Source organism: Electrophorus electricus, chromosome 16 (assembly GCF_041902795.1).
Source record: "Electrophorus electricus isolate QZ-2024a chromosome 16, ASM4190279v1, whole genome shotgun sequence".
NCBI lineage: Eukaryota > Metazoa > Chordata > Actinopteri > Gymnotiformes > Gymnotidae > Electrophorus > Electrophorus electricus.
This window is the reverse complement of record NC_137512.1, coordinates 6,059,805-6,085,350: the sequence shown is the minus strand read 5'-3', so window position 1 is coordinate 6,085,350 and position 25,546 is coordinate 6,059,805. Positions and strand designations below refer to the sequence as shown.

The window sequence follows — 25,546 nt, the reverse complement described above, 5'->3', positions numbered from 1 at the left end:
GTGAGTGACTTATGCCCAACAGCATTTATTTAATCTTGCAAAACTTTATTTTAACATTTTGTATCTTTTCCAGTACACTTATATATTTACAATATAATTTCTAGACACGCATATTTCTCAAAAAAGAAACAAACAAACAAAAAAAACCCAAAACAAAATTAGATCCTATTCAGGGCCTTGGTCAAGTAAAATGATTGTCAAGGGCAAACTAAGCACATGTAACATTTTAATTTCTGAGATATGAAAATAAACATTTTGCCTACTCTGTATCTAAGGCACGATTCAACTCTACAGGCAGTACTTTAAGCCAGAGAAGATCTCTAAAGCCAAAATACACAGAGTGCTTAAGGTCCTGTAACGGGAAGCAGCTACTACACCGGTGTGACCGTGTCTAAAAGTGGCCGTGCTGACTCTGCAAAGACGGCACACAAACAAAGCATGCCGGCCTACGACCGAATGCCCAGTTCCACGGCGACCACAACCACAGCATGCCTGCAAGCACTCGGAGGTGTCTATTGTTTCTAAAAGCCTAGTGCTTGTTAAATATGGGCTGCAGAAAGGCCAAGAACGAGGGCAAAAAAAAAAGAAAAAAAAAAAAGGCACGCCCTCCTCTCCTAGGGTATATTCGTCACTGCTCACCTGTGTCATCAGCTGTACCACTGCAATCTTGGACAGTTTTGGGTTCACGATCTGAAACTTTACACAGTGCAACTGTCTCTTGTCCTTGACAATTAAATGAATAAAACTAATCAGAAGCAATAAATATAAATGTTCTAAGCCCTGGAGGAAGGGACCCATGGCTTTAGTCACAGAGGAGGAGGTTATGAGGATGACACTAATTAGTTGGTTATTTTTATGAATGACCACAACCCTAAATAAATAGACAGAGTCCTTGTACCCAATGGCCTCAGACAATTGTTGAGTTCTTTAGTGTGTGATAAAAACCCAATGCAAACAATAATGCCAAATCAGACTACTGGACCCATAACCTTCAGACAATTCAAGCATATGTAGTTCAAGCTTTGCCCTGAAATAGCTACTAGACTATAGACTGCTAGTGATGGTCTAGCAGTAGGCTCTACAGGAGGGATACCCAAGTCCTGTCTTGGTGTTCTACTGACCTGCAGAGTTTGGTTTTAATACCAACATATCTGATCCAGTTAATCAAGTTCTTCAGAAGCTTCATAAATGTTACTCAGGTGTGCTAGATTAGGGCTGAAACTGATGGGACTTGGGCTCCCTAATCTACAGACAGCACTAGAACATGGATAGCGCACCTGCTCAGTACATATTTAGGTGTGTAGTCCTGAGCACATCTTCATCCACAGCATTCTCTACTTTACCACATTTTTCTGTAACTACTATACACCGGTCCTATTCAAAAGACAACTGGACAGCAATGATAAAGTATTTTTCCCAACCATAACTTGCACGCACCCCTACAAGCGACTTTCATATGTCTCACATGTTTCACTCCACGCACTCCCCTGAGAGGAAAATGAGGGTAGGCTCTTGTAACGTGTCATCCAAAGGGACAGAGCAGCTGCTGCCGTGTAGTGGCAGGCATAGACCAGGTAACTGACTCGCCAGTGTTGGATACCGTGGATACAGGGTCCCATTTAGTAACAGCACTATGTGAAAATTCTTGAGTCTGATGGGGTTAAACTAAACTGTGTTACAGAGGACAAATCAAACATACCTCCCCTTCACTTTCCCCAACCCAACGTAGCGTTACAGTCTAATACTGATTATGTACATAACACTTACACATGTAGAAATATTTTAAGGCATACATCTTAATATATGGAGACAGCCAAATTTACTAGCATAGTATTTTAAAGTAATTCAAATAATTTTGCAAGAAGCCATAAAAGTAGCTGTGGAGTACTGGACCATAGGGACAGAGGAGGGGGAAAAAAGGTACTTGCTAACACATTAAGGCCCAATGGAACTGTATAACCCTGAGGGAACTTGGGGCCTTCTAGGACTCTTCGAAATCATTCAAGCTTTAAAATGGAAACTAGAATCCCTTTGCCCAAAACCTGGAGGGGAACAAAGAACACACACCCATCACATCTGAATGTGCAATTATTAAAGGCGTTACAGTAATTCCATTGTGTGTGCTATAACTAGTTGTAATAAAGTGTAGATTCATGCTTACATGTAAACTTAAGTTATACTTTTTTTCTTAGGTTGTACTTAAGTTATACTTAAGAAGTAACAAACTATGTTTATGCTTATATACATGTAGAAGAAAATGTAAATAATGTAAGGCAACTACCACAAACCTGTAACTCAACACTAGAACTTCATTTAACCAGTCATAAGTGTTAACAAGATTATTTGTGTTGAGCTCCATTCTTTAAAGCTCAAAGCAATGGCAAATTGCTGAGTTTGAAATTTAGCTGTGGCAGCTCCCCTCTTGTCAAACAAGACCCTCTTCTGAAATATCCTGACCAAGATTTGCTATCTACATATTTTATACAAGGAATGCTTCACAGCTGCAGAGAGGAAAATTAGGGACAGGAAGCCTGTTGGTGAGGAGGCTGGGCCAGTAGCCCAATGGAGCCTGACGTAAAACAGGCTGGAGAGGCCAAAATCATACCTTAGCCTGTCGACATCTGTCTGGTCATACTAATTCAAGGACAGATTCCAATTTGTCACATTCTTGACTACTTGTTACAGTTCGAAAAGATTTAAAAGTCAGTGTGGGACTTCTGCACCCTCACTTCACATTGACTGGCCGTGTTTGCTCAGACCCTCTGCCCTTGTGGGATCGTTCACAATATTGCTCGGCTTTAAAACTTGTTTATGAACATACGTGACGTTTGACAATGGTTTGGGTATGAATGACAACAGTGACGCCACCAAAACCATAACCAGGATGTGACCACAGCCAAAAATGCAAAGCCAGGTGAATTACAACAGCAGACCCACTGTGTTTTAAAAAAGAGACCAAAATAAAAAGAACAGCAATGGAAAAAAACTCTAACAAGACACAAACGGTGCCAAGAAGCAGCTGGAAATGAGAATTAAGCACAGTTAAAGAATACTTTTTCCCTGAAGCATTTTTCTTTTCTGTTTTCACTTGCTTTTTATTGTATTAATTGTTAATCCACCTTTGTCTTGGAGGAGCAGGGGCCGAGGCTAAGAAACTTTGGAGCTCAACAGGACATGCGTCTCAGAGTGCAATTAGAAACAGGCCCTAGGCAAAGACGTCCAATCACATCTCTGGGGGTAATGGAGGAAAGGCAGGGACAGAAAAGATGGAGATGGAACGAGAAAGACAACAAGAGAGAAAGATACGGTCAATTCAGTATAACAAGTATCAACACAATATAATTCATATCATTAATTCTATGAATTGAAAACTCTAAATAAAAACACCAGTAATTCTTAACGGCTCACCAGACAGGGCTTCAATGGGCTGGGTGGGGAGGAGGGGGTTTACAGGCACTGACTTCTCTTCAAAAGCCACTCTGGGCCCCTCAGGACCCCCATCACAGTCTATCAGGCCTTTAGGGTGCAGCCCCAGATCAATGAGCTCCTCAAAGCTCCAGGGCCCCGCTTTTCCATTCAGTCCCACTTTAGAGTCCTCGTTCAGAAACTCCGAGCCCTCCACCAAACGCGTCTTCAGACAGGGATCACTAAGAGAAGACAATGAGACTGAAAGCTTCAGTGAGGCTGGGGACAGGAGGCGGACACCTGTTTGAATGAACATTCATTGAGCAAAGTAAGACGTCATTGTCTCGTCTCTTTTATACATGAGGTTTGCCGATATCCTCCACACGGATGTGCTGGAAATATTAAAAGTGCTGCATCATGCAAACGCCATTCTAGAGAGTCAAGTTACAACTGGGTGGTGAAGGAAAGGTTGCTGAGACAGGCTGCTTTTGCACCTGACGGCTGGAGGCTGAGCGGCACCAGGGCCGCTCTGCTCAGTGCCGGCTGATTCGCTCTGTCCATTCACACTGCCGAGAGGCTCCTCCCGTTCTGTCAGGCCTTCTTCTGAAGGTGTGCCCCGGTCCAGGGCTTCCGACTGGTCCACCGGCTCTGCTGTCTGCTCTGACTGGTGCTCTGGGATTTGAGGAAATAGCTTAATCAGCCATGTAAAAAGAAACGATACATTTTCACTGAATTCAGTCTTATGGCCACACCAAGTAGAAAGAGACTGACCCTTGGTTTCACAGTTTATCTGATCGGACATCTCGTCGCCGTTCTCGGCTGGAAGGCCTCCCTCATCGCCACTCTGCAGGGGAACAAACAGACTGAACACCAGGAGCAGACAGCGCAAAGCTCACAAAAAGACACAGGCCTCAGTGTCTCATCACTGAAAGCACCATCGGCAGACTTGCCTTGAAATCAGTTTGGTCCGTTTTTCTGGTCCTTTTCATAATTTCCTCAATTCGCTGTAGTCACAACGAAAAAGCAAAAAAACTTGAAATACTTCAGAACATTCTCATTATGCAATGAAAGCTTTTTCTGTTTTAAATCAATCCAAAAATTGTTAGGCTTTCTGCCGTGAATGTGCTTGACCAACACACTCGTGTGCACATAACAAAAAGAGGACATGTAACTACAGTGTTCTTAGTCGGTCCTCAGAGCAATGGTGTACCTGCACAATCTGTGTGGTGAAGCTAATGTTATTTGTACATTTGTGTAACAGTAACCTTGACTTTGAGGGTGACATCATCTAGACAGACAGCATGACTACAGTGGGGAAAGGGGCATGTTTCCACGCCGAGGCGTGAGGGCGGTCACCTTCTTCCTCTCCATGCGCTCATGCTGGTTCTGCTGCATGATGCGCTCTCGCTCCTGACGCTGCTTCTCAGCCTCCTCCATCGCCTTAGCTTCGGCTTCCTCGCGCTGCGATTCGACAGGCAGTCAGTCAGTCAGTCACACGTCCAATCCTCAGGCCCATCGGGGCCGCGTGCACTGCACCTCACCTCTTTCTGGAGCTCCGCCTGTTTCTCCTGCTCCTCCAGCTCCAGCCTCTGCCGCTCCTCCTCCGCCTTGAGGGCCTGCTCCTCCTCCTGCCTCTTCTTCTCTTCTGCCCAAACCTTCTCTTCCTCCAAACGCCTTGCGCGCTCCTTCTCGGCCAGACGCTGCGCCTCCTCCTTTCTCAGCCTGTGAGAACGTTCACCACATTCAGTCCTGCAGCTCAGACAGTAGAAGTCTCATACTGAAAGGAAGGCTTACAGCTGTCAGATCTAATGGCTGGTAGTGGTAAACTCAACTGAGCTCTTTTTACAAGTGAATCTCATAAAAGTAAAAGAGGTGAAGAGGGTAGCACATTTTATAAAACTAAGAAAAAACAACTAATTATCTGGGGACCTTCTCCATCCCCCATGCCTTAAAAGTAGCAGTCCCTTAGTATTATTTTTTATGACACTCTCCTTGGATCACTTCAGAGGCCACTAAGGATTACTGATGGGCAATAAAAGTCCTTTACTTAACCTTCTGCTGTAGTTGCCAACTCCTCAAGGGGTCTACTAAGATGAAGCATGACTGAGTCTTTGAAAAGCCTGATCTAAACACTGCTCGTTAACATAACACAACGCTGACTTCCCTTGAAAAGGGATAAGGAAGGTGGAGATGTTGGAGGTCTCCAGGCTCACCTCTCTTCCTCCTCTCTCTGTACCCGAAGCTGCTCATCCCTCTCTTTCTGCTCCCGGGCCAGGCGACGGTTCTCTGCCAGGATCTTGGCGGCCTCGGCAGCAGAGGTAGTGCCGGCCGTGGCTTTTGTGCTGAGATCTGAAGGCGGTACCGTATATGCGATCAGTAACTTTAACAAGCAAACAACAGAGTGCCTTGTATAGACCGATATTCTACCAACTACATATAACACTAAGCTAGAAAATGTGGAATCTACATTTTACAGCATTCAGCATTTGCCATTATCCACAGCAACTTACAAAAGTGCTTTGTCATCTACTCATAGAAGGCACCCCAGCCACAATCAGAGTTCTAGTGCACTGTGTAAATTCAAGAACAGCAGTCCATGATTTCACACTAATTAAAATAGCAGGCTGTCCTGGCATGTCCAAGCGTGAAGTCCCAAAGGTCCAGCAGAGGGCGCTGTCTGCTGTGAGGACACAGTAAGTGGATATGAGCTCACCCCTGCTATGGTGCCTGATCTTGGCTTGGACAAAAGTCAAGAGCCATACTGAAGATTTCTTTGTGCTCGTTTATGGCATTTAGCTTCTCTCCTTACTCCAGCTAAAATGTTTTTACTGCTCAGCCTGCCGGTCACAAGAGGCCTGTTTAATGGAAGGGAATTCTGCCAGATGACAGCTATTTGCAGGAAAAGGCGAACAGTTGCAGTATTTCCCCCATTTGTTATACCTTAAAAATAACTGGTCAAATATGGGAGCAAACCTGCTCCATCATCCAAGCTATAGAAGTACTGAACTGACTACTACGGTTTTGAAGGTTTAGCAACCCAAAAGCAGTGTTAGTCATTTTGATGAACATGTCAGCATAAGAGAGTCGTTAATAATCTGGGTGGACCAAAAAAAAACAATAAACAACAACAAAAATGTGTCCTTTACAGATATGTACAACACCCAAGATAGAGGTGTGATTACTCTAACCACCTGACTCATCCCATAAAGGCTTTGCTAATTTTGAATGTATCTGAATTAGGAGTATCTAAGCAGGGAAAACACAAAGATGAACAACGCATGATTTCCCTAGCATTGGGCCTGAGAAGATCCTACAAACATTAGGCAGGTCGACCATCGTAGACGTGAACTGTCGGTTCTCACCCTCCTTAGGCTTAGTGCTGGGGGTGGGGCTGGCAGTGCTGCCCTCTTGAGGTAGGGGTGTAACAGGAGTCATGGGTGATGTATCTTTGGGCTTGGACTCCCTCTTGCGGAGGATGGGAGGGCCGGTGGGGGTAAGCGAGGGCTTCTGGACAGGTGGAGGTTTGGCCGTGGCCGTGGCGGGCTGAGGGGACGGAGGCCGCTGCTTCATCCCGCTGGGGGATGGGGGATAGAAGCGGGGACTCTGCCTGGAAGAGAAGCGCGAGAGGAGACGCAGAAAGGAGGTGTGAGAAAGTGGAGGGAAAGAGAGAACTGGGCAGTATGGCCAGTTGGGAGGGGTGGCATCAGGCTCTGACCTTGCTGATCCAGGGGAGGCTGTCCTCCGGGTGGCGCCAGAGAGGCAGGGACCTGGGGAGGGGGAGCGGTGGCGGCCTGGCGTGGCGGACGGGGACGGAGGACGCTTCCCTACAGGTGAAGTGAAGCGACTGGCCTTCTCAGCATTCTGCTTACACGGATGGACATGCACACGCGCACCATCACAGAAACACACAAAATGAGACCGGAAAGGCCATAGGGGAAGAGAAGATAGCTTAACTGACCTAAGGTACAAAGAGGTAATATAATGCTAAATGTTAATTCTGCTGACTGTCAAAATATTAATTGATATGAGGTACACATGACTGATACAATCATACTCGCATCTGAAAGAAAACAAGCAAAGCTATTGTCCATGTTACCTTTCGCTACATAACGCTAATCCATAGAAACATCTGTCTTTTAAACTTGCACATTATTTTATGGTGGTTACGTTTCTAAGAAACCAATACATCAGGTCAGAGTTTCAGTGCAGCTGGGGGTTTTAATGCCGTCAATCTGCAGGTGACGGTAACAGGCAGTAAGGTTCAGGTGTTCATGCTCCACAGCTCCTGCTGTTGTCGGGAGTGCATGCAGTGTCAGTCAAATGGCAGTGAGGACAACACCAGTGACCGGGACTGTGTCCTGCACCACGGATGCTTTCCTACTATGGACGTTTCTCCACAGCTGCACTGCTTGTTTGGGTACGACTGCCTCTCAGGTGTAATTTTAAATTCAAAACGATCCTCTCTCGAAACTCACACAATGAGTATGTGTATGGCCAAAATGTAAATAAAGGTAAATATCAAAGCATAATTCTACATTCACACCTAGCTATGGTCTTCACTGTAACTTTTCTAAATGGCCCTGCATAAAGTAGCACTGGAAACGTTTAGCCATGCCTTTGAAGGAATCGGTGAAGCAAATATTTCTTAGGGCTCCCCAAGATCCAAAACTCCATATCCTCTTCCTCCCAGTTGTACACTATGACTAAGAAAGCATGCTGTGAGCACAGTGCTACCGACCAGATCCAGGCAGAGACCGAGGCCAAGAGAACCTCAGGAAGACATGGGTCTTGCTCGGGTTTTTGGGAACCGACTGGCGAGCGAAGCAGCTCAATACTGCCCTCAAGGCCCTGCTACCTTGGCATTCCATGCCTTATGTAAACGAGCTGGTGAAATGCTAGGCAAATCTGACAGAAGACATCACCATCGCAACTGTCCTATCAGACGATTTCATAACCCTCGTTTGTTTTATTCTTGCATTTTCCTTGTGCTCTTGACTCGGGAAGCTGATCCAGAACCAGTTCCAACTGCCAGCAGGGACGAGTATGACCTGTCGAGCTTTGGGCTGAAATGGAAATTTCCACATAGTCCACAGGAAACACTCAGCATTCAGACAACAGCCAATTTTCACTTCAGGTCAACGTGGCCTCCTAGTATCCGACCATGACACGTGCAACCACTCCACAGCCTAAAGTCGGACATGTGCTTTACGACACCCAATTATGTTTTTATGTTCAACACAGGGAGGTGATCATTCACCAAAAGACAAATCTGGCTATGTAAAATAATCTTTAATAATTAATTACATTAACAGCTCTTAATGGCATATGCTAATTAGATGTTTTGGGGTAAAGGGCAAAGAGTGACTCCTGTTACTCCCTTTCCTCTGTCTGTCAAAGCAGGCTTCAGTCACAATCAGATAGGAGTCGACAGAAAGAACAGCTTTTTGATTAGCATGAGGGCTAAGTGACGGAGCTGCTTTGCAAAGCAAATCAAAGTGGACGCGTACAAAGAAAAAAATCTAGAGTGTAAATGTACTGTTTGAAGGCTACTCTCAAACGGGGGGGGGAGGTGTAACGCTGGGCGCTCTTCAGCACCTAGTCACTCCTGTAAGATCCTCATTTACCTGGATTTAGGCAGAAGTTATTAATGAAAGTGATACGGGCTTAAGGAAACAGGATAAATATAATGCCTGGCCCAGGGCACTTAGCAAGAATAAGGATGACAGTCAAGGTTACAATTCAAGCTGTCTGTGCTTTAAGCCTCTGAATACGCGCCATCAAAAACAGGTGGAAAAACGGTCACAGGCAAGCAGAATTATAATTACAGGCCAACAAACGTGCAGATCGGTACTTATGAACGTACGCGTGCTCTACACTGCAGACGGTCAATCAGTTCTGCAAAATTTGGAGGATAGCCACGGGTGCAAAGGCTGCCCCACCCACCTGGGACATGCCAGAGATGGCGTCGGCCGAGGCGGAGCTCGGAGGACCTTTCTGGCGGTCGGTGCTGCGGCTGCGCAGGGGTCCACGGGCAGAGGTCTGCAGGGCGCTGGCCGACACTGAGCGAGGACACAGGTGAGACTCTGGTGAAGGAGACGACCATCGGAGCGGGCAGAGCGGGAGGTGGGGGAGCCATGAGCAGGTCAGTGGGTGAGCAAAGCGGGTGGGAGTGAGACGGGGGGAGGGAGAGAAATAGGAGCACAAAACAGAATTTGGAGCACATTAGACTGGTATCAACTGGTAGAATGAATATCAGTGCTGATTCAGAAGCAAGCAATGATGGGCTTAGGAGACAGATGGTGACTGGGCATCAGACAGACAGACACAGAAAAAGACAGAAGGGGAGAGAGAGAGAGAGAGAGAGAGAGAGAGAGAGAGAGAGAGAGAGAGAGAGAGACAAAACACACGCTGGGGCACTCGCATCCTGACAAAAATCACAAGGTTATATAGAACAGCTCAGAACACATATGGACACCTAATGCATATACAGGAAAATATATAAGCAGGAAGCAATGTGTGTATGCGCCTTCACACACGCTCACACTTACACACATGCTCATGCGCACACGTGGATAAGCTTCTTTGCATTAATAGTCACAATCTTATGTCCAATGTTAGCGATTAGTCTGTGTGAGCCTGTGGGTTTTCTTGGAGCACTGCGAGTTCTTCCCCAGGCTGCTTCTGGCCCAGGGCCTAAGCCAGATTTGAGTGTAACAAGAAAGTGAGTGGAGTTAAGGAGAGTGGGAAGTAGGGAGAGTGGAGAGAATGAGAGTGGAGGTAGGGATAGTGGAAGTTAGGAAGAGTGGGGAGCTCATCTTATAAGTTTACAATAAATCCAGTGTGTGCTCTGCATTTGTGTAACACACACACACACACACACACACGACTCCAGAGATATGTGCGACTTCTTGTTCCATAAAGACCAGAACCATTAGGTTATAATAGCAATGCAATGGTAACCGTGGAAGGCTGTAATGGTCATGTAATTTTAAATCATGCCCTTGAAAACTGTGCCCTTCTCTGCCACTGCACGGACAGACTGCACAGACCACTTATCAATGCCCAAAGGGAACTACACTGCCGATTGCGTTTCAAAGGAAGGCTTTAAACATGCTTCACCCCTGTGCTGCAGCACGCTCCACAGACACCATAGGCCACCCACCACGGCACAGCGCGCCACCGACACCACTGCCAGAGCCGCCTGTACCCGGGCAGGCGGGTCCAGGAAGGTCCAGGTAGGGCCCCTCCCTCACCGGGTTACCTGGCATGTCTGCTCCTTGGGCTGAAAGGGCTGCAACGCTCTTGCTTCGAGCTAGGGAGGCCTGGGTGGGGCTGAGCAGGCGACGGAGGACACTGCTGTCCACGGGGCCGGCGGAGGTGCGGCGGGCTACACACACACACACACACACACACAGCATCGGCCAAACCGATAAACAAACAAACAAACAAAAAAAAGAGCAGACAAAAAGAAAAAAAGTGATAGAAGGGTTGGAGGACAAACACAAAAGTTGAATGATGGGGTGGGGGGTGACATAGGAGTAACCAAGTGATTTCAAAACAGCTAAAGGAATAGTCTGCATGAGGGGCTCCAAACCAAAGAGTGATCGTGCGAGAGTCTTAAGACCAGCCGGTGTCATCGCAGGTGACTAGAATGATGAAAGTGACATTAGCGATGCAGGATGGGAGGGGTGGAAACAAGGGCACACACAAAGGGAAGCACTCAGTGCAGTGGCTAAATGAGACTCAATGACATGCGTGCAAAAGGTCTCTGAGGGTTAGGCGTGAGTCGAATGCTTTGCCTTGAGCTTTGCGGGAGACTGCTCGCACGCACTCGCGTCGCATCGCGGATGAGACACGCGATATGCATCCTGACAGGTAAAGCATTCCACCCAAGTCTGATCTCTACTCTACAACTCGATCACGTTCCATCAGTGAACTGACAGGACAAAGCTTGATGATAAACTGTGGCAGAGCTGTATGTGACGAGCAGGACAAAACTGCTCTTAGAGTAGAAGCAGAGGGCCCCAGGAGTCGTGAGCTCATGTCCCCAGTAGCTGCTTGGAGCCACAGTCAGGATATAATCCCCGCAGAGGAAACAGAAAACCAAGTGAAAGAAGAGTTTAACTGGTTTGATTGGCCTGTTTTGTCCCCCTCCCCTACTGACTGAATACATGGGGGCCACTGCATGCTTGTAGGCACGTCCCAGAGGTGGCCGGGGTGAGTGGTATTGGGGGACGCCGAGTTCTGGTGTGTTGGGGTAGTCTGAGCTCTATGGCAGCACCATGGAAAATGAGTGGGGCTCTGATAGTGCAGTGGTAGGGTGGGATCTCTTTAATAAGTAGCTTCTGTCTGTAGAGCAAGGTGTACATGTAAACGAGCGCACACTCAGCGGGGAACACTACCGTTACATCACAGGAGCCAGACATCCTCAAAATTGTAGCCATAAACTGTAAATGAATTAACACAGAACATCTTGTATACTGGGTACACAGGGATGGCTTAAGCTCCCTACAGACATACAGGAATTGCGAGCTTTTAAAATGGGATGGCACTGATGCATCATCTCTGTCAAACATCCCCCCCCCCCCCCGACACACATACACGGGGCCAGGCACAAATTTCACTGATATCATCTAGGAGAGAAAACAATGTGGTACACACAAAACAAACACAACATTGTGCGCGCAGACAAAAGCTCCATTTCGAGTCAACAGCTCGGAGAGAAACATTCTGAGGGAGGAGAAAGCGAAGGGATCTTCGCCGCATGCGCGGCGCAATTAGGCCCCGAGGCAGTGCACGGCTGGAGCATCTGCGTGATGGGAGAGACAGGCGGGAGTGAGAGTAGAGGAGAAAGGTTACGCGCTAGCTGGTAAAAGAGCTGATGCAGGGGTGAAAACCGAACGCTGAAGCATCAGGAGTGTCAGATTCAGTGGAGCATTGAGAGACAGAGGTTCTGGAGGCCTTGGTATTCTCAACGTAGCCTGTGAAACGAATCCAGTGGAACCTATTAAGCCGTGTCAGCCTGTTGTTTGCTGGGCTTGGTGGTTAGTGGCAGTGACATCGCACTTTGATAGCAGGTTATTAGGCGGGCAGGGGAGACGGGTAAATGCGGCCGTTGTGCATTTGTTATCGCAGAGCGGCACACGGGCACATATAAGAAAATGCCCAAGATGGGACAAAGCACCTGGCTCACTGGGCGTGGCTTTCTCTGGTTTGTCAGGGGGAGGGGCTGTACTCCCTACCCGCGAGAGGGAGGAGCTCCGTTTCTTCAAGGTGGGGCCTAAAGACACAGCGTACAGGGCAGAGTCACAGGTGATTACCAGGGCCTGGTGTCATCCAAGCACGTGATCCTCATTTACCTACTACATTACATAAAAGTACAGCAAATCAGTGTGTAGGCTGCATGTGTCAGGGATGTTGCATTTAAACTACTATAGCAGATTTGTGTTAAACAACCTAACAGTAAATCTTTTCTAAAGCATTTAGATAAAGTTTTGGCAGGTGACAGAATATAACGTGATACCAGTGTCTCGTCTGTGAAAGGCTTTGGTTGTTTTTCTATTGGGTTGTATAAGGCTTCTAAGCTGCTTTAAAAACAAGCTGCTTTTAGTGAAAAACACTACAGAAAAAGTCTCTGTGGTTACATTACAGGATTGTGTCCATCAGACAACTGTGTGTGCTTAAAAAACTAACAAAACCCACCCCCCCTCTAAAACATATCAACCACATCTTTTACACACTGTAGCGTTAGTAAAGTAACTGCAGCTCCATCAGGCTTTGGTGTATTAAATCTTTAAAAGGTATATGGCCATATCTATTTGCTGTATGAATATAGGTAGATATCAGGAACTTGTGCATATATCTGGATCAAATCTGCAACTATTGTTCGGCATGTCCTGAATTATTCCACTGCATATCGGGAAATGTTTTCAATCCGGAGTGGGCTGAGCAGACAAGGGTGCTAATGTGGCAGCTGGTTGTCATGAGGACCAGCACAGGAGGAAGGGCTCAGCACCTGTCTGCGCCACCTGAGGCTGCTTATGCGTGTCCTTAGAGGCTCGAGGGGTATTGCTAGGCAACCGATTCAAAGACGAACTCCTCCGTTTAGCACCTACGAGGGAAAAAAAAAAAAAGAAAAAAAAAAAAAAGAGAGCTCACAAGCTGAAAGATTTAACCCGAGGTGGGGAGTGTACGCAAATGTCTCTACCTTGACCATTTTCCTGAAAGCACCACTGGGGAGTTGGGGGAGGACTGAGGAGCTTTAAAGCTGTAGTTTGTCCTCTGGTGCCAATGGCAACCATGTTTTTTCCTTTTCTTTTTTTTGGGGGTCTGCTTTTACAGGATGTATTAGTATTTTTAACACAGAACACTGTGATCATCTAGTTTTGATGATGTTGCAAGAAGCCAATTTTACATTTTAAACCACAAATTTGCTGTGAATTAAGCTATATAACCAATAACTGGCTATGTTTTATGATGTATACTTTAGTTTATGGAAACATTATGTATAATGTACACATGAAGTACCACATAAGAACACAGTGTTTTGATGTAGTTGGTGACATCGGGGAACCAGTCTTCAAGCCCCTAGCCCTGTAAACAAGACTGCATTAGTGTGTTCTGAAGGGACAAAATTGGAGAAGGTAAATCCAACATAAACAGTGCCGGCGATATAATCAGCTGAGTGACTACTGAATGATCCCTAGAGGAAATCAAGCTGTGGAGAAAAACAGCACCACTTGTGGCAAGTATATCCACTCAGGTGTGGTGGAGCTAAACACAGAGCACAGACAATAAACAGATATCCCATTCCAATCATTTATGAGAACACTATTACAGCAAAATCATTAGAAACCACAGTGGTACTACATAATAAAAAGACCTCTAATGATCATATCCCAGTCAAATCACATTAATAAGTGTCTGCAGACAAATTCTGATTCGGAGACATGCAGGATCGGCAACTGCAAAAGTTGCTTTACCAGCCACCTCTCGTAGTCTCTGAGTAACACAGAGACCTCCAGTCGTCCTGGACGAAAGGGAAAAGGAGGTGACTGTGTTGGGGAGACACAGGAGGGGAGCACGAGAAGCACAAATGCAGGGACACTTACTTTTATCAGGAGAGCTGAGCAGGGCGGTGGAGGAAGAGGAGAGGCGTTTGGTGATGGCTGGGTCAGTCGGTTGCTTCAGGTTTGAGGTGGAGGTGGAACGCTTGTCTGCACGAAGGGCCGACACAGTCACGGACACGCAAGAGATATGCGCACGGAGACAGACGCAGAGTGGGGCAATTGGGTTAGAGCAATGGAGGTTGAAGAGGGCCTCACGGGAAAGTGAGGGTGAATTCTAAGACCGCATCAAGGGCATTGTTAGACGAGACTGAAACCAAACCCTGAAGACATTAACCTGTCAGATGTAAGAGCAACAGGAATAGTAATATTCCACTTGATGTAATTCTCAACAGTGGAACAAAGACTCTTGAAACTAGAATGTTAGCTAAATGCCAAAATCAACATACACTTTAATTCCGCAGGCAGTTAAGTCACCAAAACACAGCTTTTTAGGTCTGGGAAAGACGATCTCTACAGACTAGAAGTGACAGCCATCTCTTAATGTGTACATGCAAGCAGACCAAGCACAGGCTGAGTGACTGCCCTGGAAGAAGTTTAACTTCAGTGAGTGTAAACGTGGGAAAAAAAAGAAAAAGAAACAGAGGGAGTGTGATAAAAGGGACACCATGTATAAACCTCACGCTGTGAACACAAGGCACACAGAGCCGGCCAGACAGTAGAGAACGCATGTGCGACAGTGCCAGTTTGTGCCAAGCTGTGCCACTCTGGGCACGCAAGCAAGTATTGACCACCTTGTGGTGTCTGGCTCCTGGGAGGCCTGGAGACTGGAGAGGCTGGAGAGATTACTACAGTGACTGGGGAGGAGGAGGAGGAGGAGGCGGGGCCACCGTCACTCTCGCCTGTAGGGGGGGCAGGGAAAGGCAGGTTGCTTAGGGACACGGACACCCTCTCCACAGGGAGGGAGAGCCAAAAACACAGCCAGCATCAGGGAGAGAGCTGCTCTGCAGCAAAATTGCAGAGACCAATGCAAACAGACATAAAGGAATAGTCAGCAACAGTGAATTAGCCCACCCTAAACCATGGTACATGGTATTTTTTTGGGCATTTAACCCATACTTGGCATTTGTTTGTATATTTATTTAACACATCAGCAGCCACTACAGCTTAACAGCAGCCACAAGAACTTGCTGTTAAGGGTCATTGTCTTTGAAAATGAAAAAATAAATAAATAAAATTGTCAAGTCAAAGCACTTAAAAATAAATAAATAAATAAAATCAATCAATCTCGTACCGTTTTTGTTGTCAGAGTCAGTGAGGCCTCCCCAGGACCACCTCTTCTGTCTCTGTTCCATCCTCTGACTACGCTCCATAGTGCGTCGCATCACTGCCTCAAAGTGCTCCTACACACAACCACACAATCAAGCACATCCACAAACATCACCCATATACACAACCACCCACTAACCCACACACTTACAACCCCAACTTCATAACAGACATGAACTGAAACAAAAGATGTGGACAAACACCAGTAAGACTTCCATCTGATATTGTTAATAAAGTTTTCTTTGTGCATCAGATTTTTGGGGCTTTTAAGATTAAGAAGCTTTTGCATTTAAATGCAGCGTGAAAGGTCTTTTACTGTTGAACTGTTGTACAGTGTTCTTTTGTGTGATTGAAAACTGAGCGACAAACACTCTGCTTCTGTCCCTACAGATATCTAAAGGAATTTAATTACTGAGCACACTTACATTCACCACAAATTTTATTAGCAAGACTCACCATGCACTCACCAGCCACTTTATTACACATTAGTAGGTTAGCATACATGTGCACTTGATAAATGTATAACAGACTGGAGCCCTTCTGTAGCCATGTGCAAACTGTCAGTCACCCCACATGTCGCTCATCAGCCGGTCAGATTCTAATAACTAAGCCGGGTAGAGTGTGTGTTGTCCAGAAGAAAGGTCAACTAAATCGAGATAAATATGGGATATCTGGAAAAATATGTAGCGTAAGGAAAAAGGAGACCCAGCTTGCCTTTTCTTCCTCTTGTTTCTGTTTCCTCTTCTCCTCGACAGCTGCCCTCCTCTGCTCCTCTTTCCGGCGCTGCTCCTCCAGCCTCCGCTGTCTCTCCTCCATCTGTCTCTCCACCTGCAGCTTGGCTCGGCGCTCCCGCTCCAGGATCTGAGACCCGCGCACCGCTGCAGGGGCGGCGCACGCACACACACGTCCTTAGCACACTCGCTGGTTGCGTATGCGCCGGTGTGCCTCTCGCCCTCTTTGCATTGCGGCGCATGTTCATCGTAACAGAACGTGGTGACCAATGTGTCAGTGCCGCTACATACTACAAGTGTGTTTGCACCTGGTGTGCATGACTCACCTTGCTGTTTTTCCTGCTCTTCTCTCCTCTCTTTGGCCACCCGCAGTTTGTCGTCTATCCTAAGTGCAGCGCCGTCAATGACTGAAGAAATGCAAAATTGCACTTCATATCCCCAAGTTCTTCAGTATACCTCCATTAACCAATCAGCAGCGTTCGCCTTAGCACGCGGTTTCTCGGCTGATAAGACTGATCTCCCTTACTCGGTCTGACACAGCAGATATTTCAGATTCCAATATGAGCTCAGCTGACCTCACTAAACGTTTACACGTCATCATGCTGGGCATGTGTTGTCAGCAAAAGTGCCTCAACAGCATTAGTGGCAACAAACATGTTTATGTGACAACGATGCTGCACTTCACCTTCACCATAAGGCCCGTTTGCAACATAACTGCACGAACATCAGAGTAGGTATAGCAATGTTTAATGCACACTATGCTATATTCAGAGGTCTGGACAGAAACGGTACGCTGTGTTACTGCAGAGGAGCCAGAGAGACGCGAGCGCCCTGAGGGGCAGGCAGATACCTGGTTTGGCGTGGCTCTTTGGGGTGGTGCTGCTGCTGCTGGCGGCTGGGGCTGCTGCGTGTCCTGGGCTGGTCCCCGCCAGGCTGCGACGCTCCTCGGCCTGCGCCTGAGCGGCAGCAGCTGCGAACGCAACAAGCAGAGACGTCTGAGTGATGCAGCGGAGCCGAGAAGCAAACGAGCCGAGAAGAGACGAGCCAGGAATGAGGGGGTGGTGGCACTGTGCTCACGTGGGAGAATGGCTGATCTATCAAAATCCAACAGAACTGACTACAGGGACGATGGATTTGTTTGGTCCCAGCCAGACCGGCTTAAGGTCTTGTAGTCAGCGAGTTTAACTGCTGGATAGAGGATATGATGAACACATAAGTAGAAACAAAAGGCCTTGTAGAAGCCGTATAAATATGAGAAGAGAAATGGACATGAGCAAAACTTCTGCACTCTCTGCTGACAACTCTCCCCCTGCCCAAAAGCACAGGTATGCATCATGAGGCAGGCTTGAGTACTGCAGGAAAAAAATGCAATAATAAAAATCTGTAATTATAATAATACAGAAAACACATTCACACAATTAATACCCAGACATCCCATTGAGCATTATACTGGCATCAGTAAAATCACCACCATCATCCATTTAAAGTACACACACAATAGACTGCAGTTCAAATATGCTGGGTCATGGCATGAAATGATTGCTATGTGAAATATGAATAAATGCGACTGCTTATTTGGCCTGCAACTGCACTTCATTATCTTCTGGCACAGAAGCTCCTAAACCTTGAGGGGATCATTGCTAAAAGCAGACAATGCTTAGTGTGAGAAGGTCTCTGAGTGCCTGGTATGTGTGTGGCTAGGTTGTCAATCTTAGTGTTGAGTGGCAGGGTGTGTTACTCTAAAGCCTACACACAGCAGAAATTTTGGGTGGGTGAAAAATGGCTGTGCCGGAAACCTGACAGCAATAAAACAAAAGGCAGCTTATCATCTGAGGAAACTGAAAGGGGAAAATGTCATTAGAGGGTACCTATAGACCAACACTGCTGACTCCCCATGAAGAACCACGTGACTAGCCGAAAGCTTTTGCGAATCTCAAGCATCATGCGTCTGCCAAATGGCAGTGTTGTAAATGAAAGCCTATGATCGGACTGTGGGAAGAGGGGAAACGGGTTTCTCGCCCTGAAGTGTTGCGCCCACCAAAGGCCTGTGGCGGTCAGCGGTAAAGGCTGCTAGGGAAGGATGTGTCTGAGCCATTCCTCGTGTGATGGGTTTGATGAGAGGAGGGGCACGGCAGATGTCCTAAGATGGTGGGGCTGATATTTTAAACATGTCTGAGGAGCTTCAGCTACAGAGGAAAAATAAGCTTATCTGTTTCCAACCTCCAGTGCAGGTGGGATGAGACAGACAGCCCTTAGAGTAGAGCTGCAGCAGTTACACAAATCACAGATCTGCCCTTTGCAATGACTTGAGCACTAAATACAATGAGTGCATTTGATTTGCTGCAATATGCACTGCGTGACACGAAACGTTTCTAGCAGCAAAGTGCACTGTACAATTATGGGAGATTTCATTGATTGTATTGTGAGGATACCGACCAAATCACAGCCACTGATATTCCTTATACAACTCACAATCCCTGACAAATAACTGATATTTCTGTTTGAAGTGTCTACTAGGGATGAATAAATATTCATACAAATTCATTATTTGTTTCATTAAATGCACTGCTAACGGTTGCTACTTGAAAGCCAATTTGTCACGGCTGCACACTACCTTCTGACCATCTGCAGCCGACATGACTATGAGGCCTAAAATAGAACCTGTAAGGCTGAGCAGCTAAAGAATGTTGACGTGAAATCATTGTCTACTGCAGAGCCACAGTGTTGTAAACAGGCTCGGCAAGGCAACCTTACACTAACCACTTCCTTAAACTTTCATTTTTTAAAAACAGAATTAATACCTCCTGCTATAACACTCACCAGCACCTGTGTGCAACCTCGGAGGAGGAAGAAGTCAGTGAATATGCAAAAGGAGCCTGAGTCATGACCTGCGCCTGGAACAGTGGGCTAACATGCAGCATGCAAATTCAAAGAAGCCAAACAATGGAAACTAACAAAGCCCTCCAGGCCAGCTAACAAATCAAACACTGGTTCTGATACGGAACAATGGCAACACAAAACTGACGTTAGACATCTTAGTGTACATCCAGTTATCTTCCATAAAAAATTCTTAATTGAGTTTATTAGCCAAGTATGTTTACATAAACAAGGAATCTGGTTCCAGCTGTTGGTAACTCAAGCAATATAGACAATATGCAAACAATACACAATATACAAGCAATATCCAGATTATGTACAAGACAAACAATATACAATATGAATAACGTGCCAGTGTGTGTTGTAGTGCCAACATCAAAAATGCCTCTATGGGAGTGACCTGATGTAGAACAGTGTACAATACATTACTGAAGGTGTGAAGTAAAAAAACAAAAAAACAAAAAACACACCCCAACTTTTTTTTTGCCGGTATAGGAAACAAAAATTATTTACATAGTTGGACAATATAGGCTATGTCTGTGTTTCTGTGTTACAGCTCAGGCTAGGATTACAGCACCATAAAGAGGAAATGAAATGCCCACGTCTTTGTGCACACAATCACACTGGGGAAATGGATCAACACCTTGTATTTTCAATACCATTAAACCTCTATGAGGTTGAGTCAGCACACACCAGTGCAAGACAGAATAAGATGTCATGATTCTAATCAGTGTTTCTTGACTCATGTTATTTTATAAAAAAAAAAAAGACCTACACAAACCTTTCTGTGGGAAAAATAAACTGATTTACATTTTTATTAGGATACTTTAACAAGTGTTGATTAAACAAAAGTAAAGGAAAAGATATTTCATTTGATGAGGCCTTAACAGTGGGTGCATGACTATCATTCATCACCCAATAAAAGAATCATCATCTCAATAAAGAATGACAATTCATTAACTGAACAGAAGAGTTGAGAGTTTCATCTGCAGCTGACATGATTATCAGGGGTAAAATAGGCTAACGATACTTCTCACAATGGCATCATACAACATCCACAGAGTTCAATATCTTATCATCAGTTAGACTTTGGCTTCTGTTTAAAAGTATTGCTCAGTATCATTTCAAATCTGAAAGTGGCCTGAAAGTGGCAAGAAGTTCAGTGCTACATCATGCTCTCCACTTTAGAAACAGCTGCACTGTTCATACTGCCAGAAGATGAGATGCAGTAAAAAAAATAAAATAAACCCCCCCCCCCCCCCAACAACTTGTCATTCAGTCTGAGAAAACACAAGGAACAGATACACGAACAACACTATAGCTTGCCACACAGGAAAACAAGTCAGGGAGAATCATTTCTTAGTGGGTCAGCAAGCTTCGTTTAGTAAATCTCTCTCTCTCCCTCTCCTTCCAGTAGCAGGCTGTTGCCGGGGCAACAGGAAGTGCTCTACTGCAGATGCCAATAATAAAGGCCTTCATACAGGGCACAGCTGTGATTCTCCATTCTCTTTCTCCCTACCACCTCCATCTCCCTCATATGCATGCAAACACATACACACACACACACACACACACACACCCACCCACACACACACACTCTGATCTGCCATTACTGTTGATCCCAGGGCTATGTAAGACTGGATCATTTCTAAAACCTGAGGCATGATAACCAGTGGACAGCATGCCTCACTTACGTTCCAAAGTACAATGTCCTTTTAACAGATCTGGCACAGGGCAAAACCAAATGGAGAAATCTAGAACTAGCTGCTGGATCATTTAGGCATATATAGTCACTGTGCACAGCCAAGAGGCAACAATGACCAAGTCATTTTGGGAAAGTGGAATTATGTCCTGGAAATAGAAGAACTACTAATTAATTTAAACTTAACTTGCGTTTCAAATGGTTTGAGTACGATACTGTCTCTGTGAATGGGACAAACATTTGAGTACTACAATATACAGTCCACTTCCTTCCCTGAAGGCATATATAGAGGAGAGGATTCCATTACCTACAAAACAGGAGAGAAGAGCCATTGCACTAGGCAAATGACAAACTCTGGTAATTGTGCCATGTCATACCAAATAGTTTTTTTGGGGGTTAATGGAGACATCACTGCATCTTACTTTATGCAGAAGTATCTGAATAACATTAAAGAATGAATGAATGAATGAATTAAAACATCCGTAGTGGCATCACAATGGGTCTCATTCCACTCCAAATTTACAGAACAGCCTTCTTATGGACAAGCATTATGTAAACTGCAGTTCTGAGCTCAGTGTACACCACCCATTATTATCCATGAGCCTGTCGGTCGAGTGGCTTCATATTAACATTTGTGGAGTGTCTACAGGGTAGAACTGGTTGAGCTGACAAACCTTCAACAATTTACCAAATGACATTCAGATGACAGGCAAGGTCAATATCTTCCCAAACAATTACAAATATTTTCAAATAGCATACCCAACGAGCAAGGATGGCACTTGAAAAGTTATTTAAGAAAATACTTAAAGTTGTTTTTTGCTGCAGACACTGAAATGTATGAATAAAAATAAGCTACTTATGCAAAAAGTACAAAAAAGGAGCAATAATTCAAACAAAGCATAAATATGCCATAAATATCTGAAAAGCAGACATTAAGCTGGACTTCAGACAGAAAAAAAAAGGAAACCTGCTGATTTCACACATTGGTGCAAAGACATGTCGACATCCTGTTTATCAATATTCACTAAAAGCATGGCTCAACTTCCCTGCCCCAAGAAATCAACAAACAACCCACTAACTAGCTACCATACCTTTGTCTCTATAAATTAAAAAAGATAGTGAAAGGACTCTGCTGTCAACTTAGCCGATCGATGAACTGCACACTGGACAAGGCCGTCAGATAAAGCTGACATGTACAGGATACAAGCTCGAACCATCCTGTCCAGATTAGGACCATACAATCTAATATAACTAAGATACCTAACGTCAACTAACCTACCTAAATAAAGATGTAGCTAGATAAGGTAGTAGAGCTAAATAATTTGACTGCCTTCTTCGACGTCAAGGTCGCCAACGAGAGAGCCTGATCGTTAGCTACCCAAACTAAGTTATCCAGCCATCAGGGTAACTTATCCGAACTATCAATACCGTCCGAACCCATATTAACCTCTAAAAAAATAACATCAGGTATATTTGGAGTAGTTGGCTAGGGGAAGTCGGCTAGCTTCTTAGCTCGTCAACTAGCGAGGTACGAGCATCCTTCCTAGCTAGCTTAGATCAACCGGTGTTGTGAGTCCAAGTTAGCTAACCAACACTTAAGACATTTAGACTAAACCTTACAAGACATGCACCGAGTCCCTGCAAACACAGCGAAACCATCAACCATTATTCACTTTGGATGAATCAGATAACTAGCCGGATAACGAGCTAGCGTCAGCTCCGTCGTTAATAACCGGCACTTAGCTAGATTGTTAGAAAGATAGCCAGCAAACTAACGGCTAGCTGACGTGAGTGGAGCAAAATTCAAACGTGTTGCCATGATTCGGCTTGTTCGAGGTACTTTAGTAGCTAGTTTCAGGGCAGACGGAGTACCTCGTTATGTATCGATAAAGGTATCGATAAAGCCCGCTAAACGGTTAGTCTGGATGAGAGTAAGTTAGCCAGCTCGCTAACCGGTTTTCAGTCCCACGGTCAAATAAGATGGCTCAAAAATGCTTTATCTTGTTACAGACAGTTAAGGGTACAGCTCTTCGCCAACGAAACCTGCGGAAATGGCTGTAAAGACACGAATTCATACCCATTTGTGCTCGCAGCCCTTTCAGAGACGTTGCTCCCTCCGCCATTTTTTTTAAACAAAGTTTTTCCTTATTTTCTCCTCGAGCCACCGCGTTCGTTACCTAGAGGCGCGCGTGAACCGGGGACGTGGACGGTTGACGGTGCTTCAGAGAGCACGAGACTGCCGCCTAGCGCTGCTTAGAGATTTGAGAGAAAAACAAATAGCTGAAAAAAATTGTAGTGGGAAGAAAAGCGTATGCAGCTCACGTATATTGGTCAGGTTTTAATCGTTTTTAGTCGTTTTTAATATCATTAATGGAGAAACATTATGAAAACAAAACGTATTCTTACAAACCTAGCGTGAAAAAGCCTGCTCAGCTATTTGAAATACGAGAGGAGCTGTACTGTCGAGCACTCCTTTAAAGAAAACATCTAATGCCCTTGGCATACTAGTCTTTTAATTTTTTTTTTTTTTTACAGTCATTCAACACTACTTCCATCTTCTAATCCTTAACATACAGGGTCCTTCATTCATTTTTCAGGGCAAACTGTGCTTGGTTTCAGTTACACACACTAAATAATGCATCAGCAGTCGTGTTATTTAACACTGAAGTGGGTTATAATAGAAGTGCCAGTAACGGAATGTCATGAGTTCAGAGGTTTAGACACAAGACAACTCAGGCTACAGCAAGCAAATGGAAACACTTCAGCAAACTCTCCACTTAACAAACAGTAATATCAATACATATACACCAACACATATATGTAACACACAGTACAATATCCAGTAAAATTCAGACATTGCATTTAAAAATGAAAGGAAAGTAGCCTTATCTATATTAACTATAAGCATGCATTATTTGTTCATATGATGTGCTACTCATAATCTGTGTCTGTTACCATAGGTATTTCTGTTTGCACAAAGAGACTTTACCATGTGACACCGTGATCATGTGGTTTTTAGGGGTTTTGTGTCCTGGATCATGTCTTTCCCCCCTCTAACCAACCCCTGGATTCCTAAATAAATGTTAAAACCGAATTAGTCTGAGAACATTATTCAAGGCCATGTAATAGAATCCCTCTGCAGGATACAAAGGTGTGTACAGGGTAACACTGCCCCTAACCAGATAGCATATTCCAAGAAGCTTCTGTCCATCTCCAGAAACTGCAAAGGGCTACAAAATAAAGGCACTTCCACACTTCACTCTAAAACTATACGATCTTATATGACCATCCTCCAGGGCCTCTCCAATCATTGCCACTGTGATAGATATATTTTACATTTGTGATAATGTTGATGAAAATAGGAAAAGGCACGTCTGTCACAGAGCCGAACACTCACACTACGAGGACTGTGTTATCAGATAGCAGAGGGTTTGCTTCTTCTCTGAGGCACTCGAGTTGCGTCTGTGTCTGCAGGGAATAACATCACCTACAATTACAGACGGAAATCTGACAGATGGTGCAGCAGTATTACAGCTACTTTTTGAACTCACTCCACTTGCCTCTCACTATCTGTTATATGTTTGTTTGGGTTATATATTATATTATATTATATTATATTATATTATATTATATTATATTATATTATATTATATTATCTTATATTATATTATGTTTGATGAGCTTAAACAATCACCCAATATTTCCCCAACAGAATCTGGAATAACCAAATCTGAAGAATTAAGAGTTAGTTCTGTCATTGTCCAAGATCTTATAAAAATCAGACAGGTAATCTTTAGATTGGTACCTATATTAGCATTGCTGAGCTAAATACTGTAATTATATTCAACTGTGTAGACCTCTGATAATTCATACTCTTTTTAAAATTCACAGGAAGTCCACAATGACGAAAGATCTAATTGACAGCAGAACATTGTTAGAGATGGCAAATGACCTGCTCACACAGATTTTGGACCAGGATAAAAATGAAGGAGCAATAATTAACATAATTGCAAAGATAACCACTTCCAAGTGGAATGAATTGCTGTCCATTAAAGCAAGCAAGAAAGTGAGCCCAAATGGACTCATATGGCACAAGTCTCTCTGTGAGGTTCTGCTTTCCTCAGCTAATCCCACAGAGTCACTTTGTCTGTGTGCGGTGCAGACAGAGTGGTGCACTGAGTGTTGAACTAACAAGACCATAGAATTAGTTCAACACCTCTGATTATACTCTAAAACAAAGGGTTCAAAACATAGAGAGTGAATTAAGATTATTATGTGGGGTTTTGTTGCATCAGTAATTCTAACCAGTGTGCAGAACATATCCAACAGTCTAATAATGCTGAAGTCAGTTATGGAGAATCTGATCCATGAATCGCAGCTCATACTGACCGCATTATTGAATGTAATTCTGCACATCTGTTTTCACTCATTCTAGT

The 25,546-nt window shown here is 44.7% G+C and overlaps 1 protein-coding gene across 12 annotated transcripts; it reads right to left on the bottom strand.

Annotated features, from left to right (window-relative positions):
- Nucleotide 1: 1 nt before the first annotated feature.
- On the bottom strand, nucleotides 2–23,324 carry map7d3 (MAP7 domain containing 3). Of its 12 annotated transcripts, none has more exons than XM_027019137.3 (21): nucleotides 23,188–23,324; nucleotides 17,382–17,501; nucleotides 16,858–16,938; nucleotides 16,515–16,678; nucleotides 15,766–15,874; nucleotides 15,266–15,373; nucleotides 14,517–14,621; nucleotides 13,421–13,516; nucleotides 12,590–12,685; nucleotides 10,667–10,792; nucleotides 9,349–9,488; nucleotides 7,121–7,266; nucleotides 6,768–7,012; nucleotides 5,619–5,754; nucleotides 4,947–5,127; nucleotides 4,762–4,866; nucleotides 4,356–4,409; nucleotides 4,177–4,249; nucleotides 3,900–4,077; nucleotides 3,409–3,647; nucleotides 2–3,231 (listed from the first exon to the last, which is right to left on the bottom strand). In XM_027019137.3, the coding sequence occupies exons 1-21, from the start codon at nucleotides 23,231–23,233 to the stop codon at nucleotides 3,224–3,226; spliced, it is 2,556 nt and encodes an 851-aa protein (XP_026874938.3). In that variant the 5' UTR covers nucleotides 23,234–23,324; the 3' UTR covers nucleotides 2–3,223. The 12 variants fall into 12 exon arrangements, with proteins under 12 accessions (XP_026874938.3, XP_081555550.1, XP_026874939.3 ...); XM_081699424.1 differs by having other exon boundaries at nucleotides 9,349–9,464; XM_027019138.3 differs by lacking the exon at nucleotides 10,667–10,792.
- Between the last annotated feature and the right edge of the window lie 2,222 nt (nucleotides 23,325–25,546).

Excerpts from the sequence above, each read along its gene's own strand:
- map7d3 (XM_027019137.3), bottom strand. The coding sequence starts at position 23,233 with ATGGCGGAGGGAGCAACGTCTCTGAAAGGGCTGCGAGCACAAATGG. Across the intron at positions 15,374-15,765 it reads TGACTCTGACAACAAAAACG|GCGAGAGTGACGGTGGCCCC; the intron begins GTACGAGATTGA and ends CCCCCCCTACAG. Across the intron at positions 4,410-4,761 it reads AGCGCATGGAGAGGAAGAAG|CGAATTGAGGAAATTATGAA; the intron begins GTGACCGCCCTC and ends TTGTGACTACAG.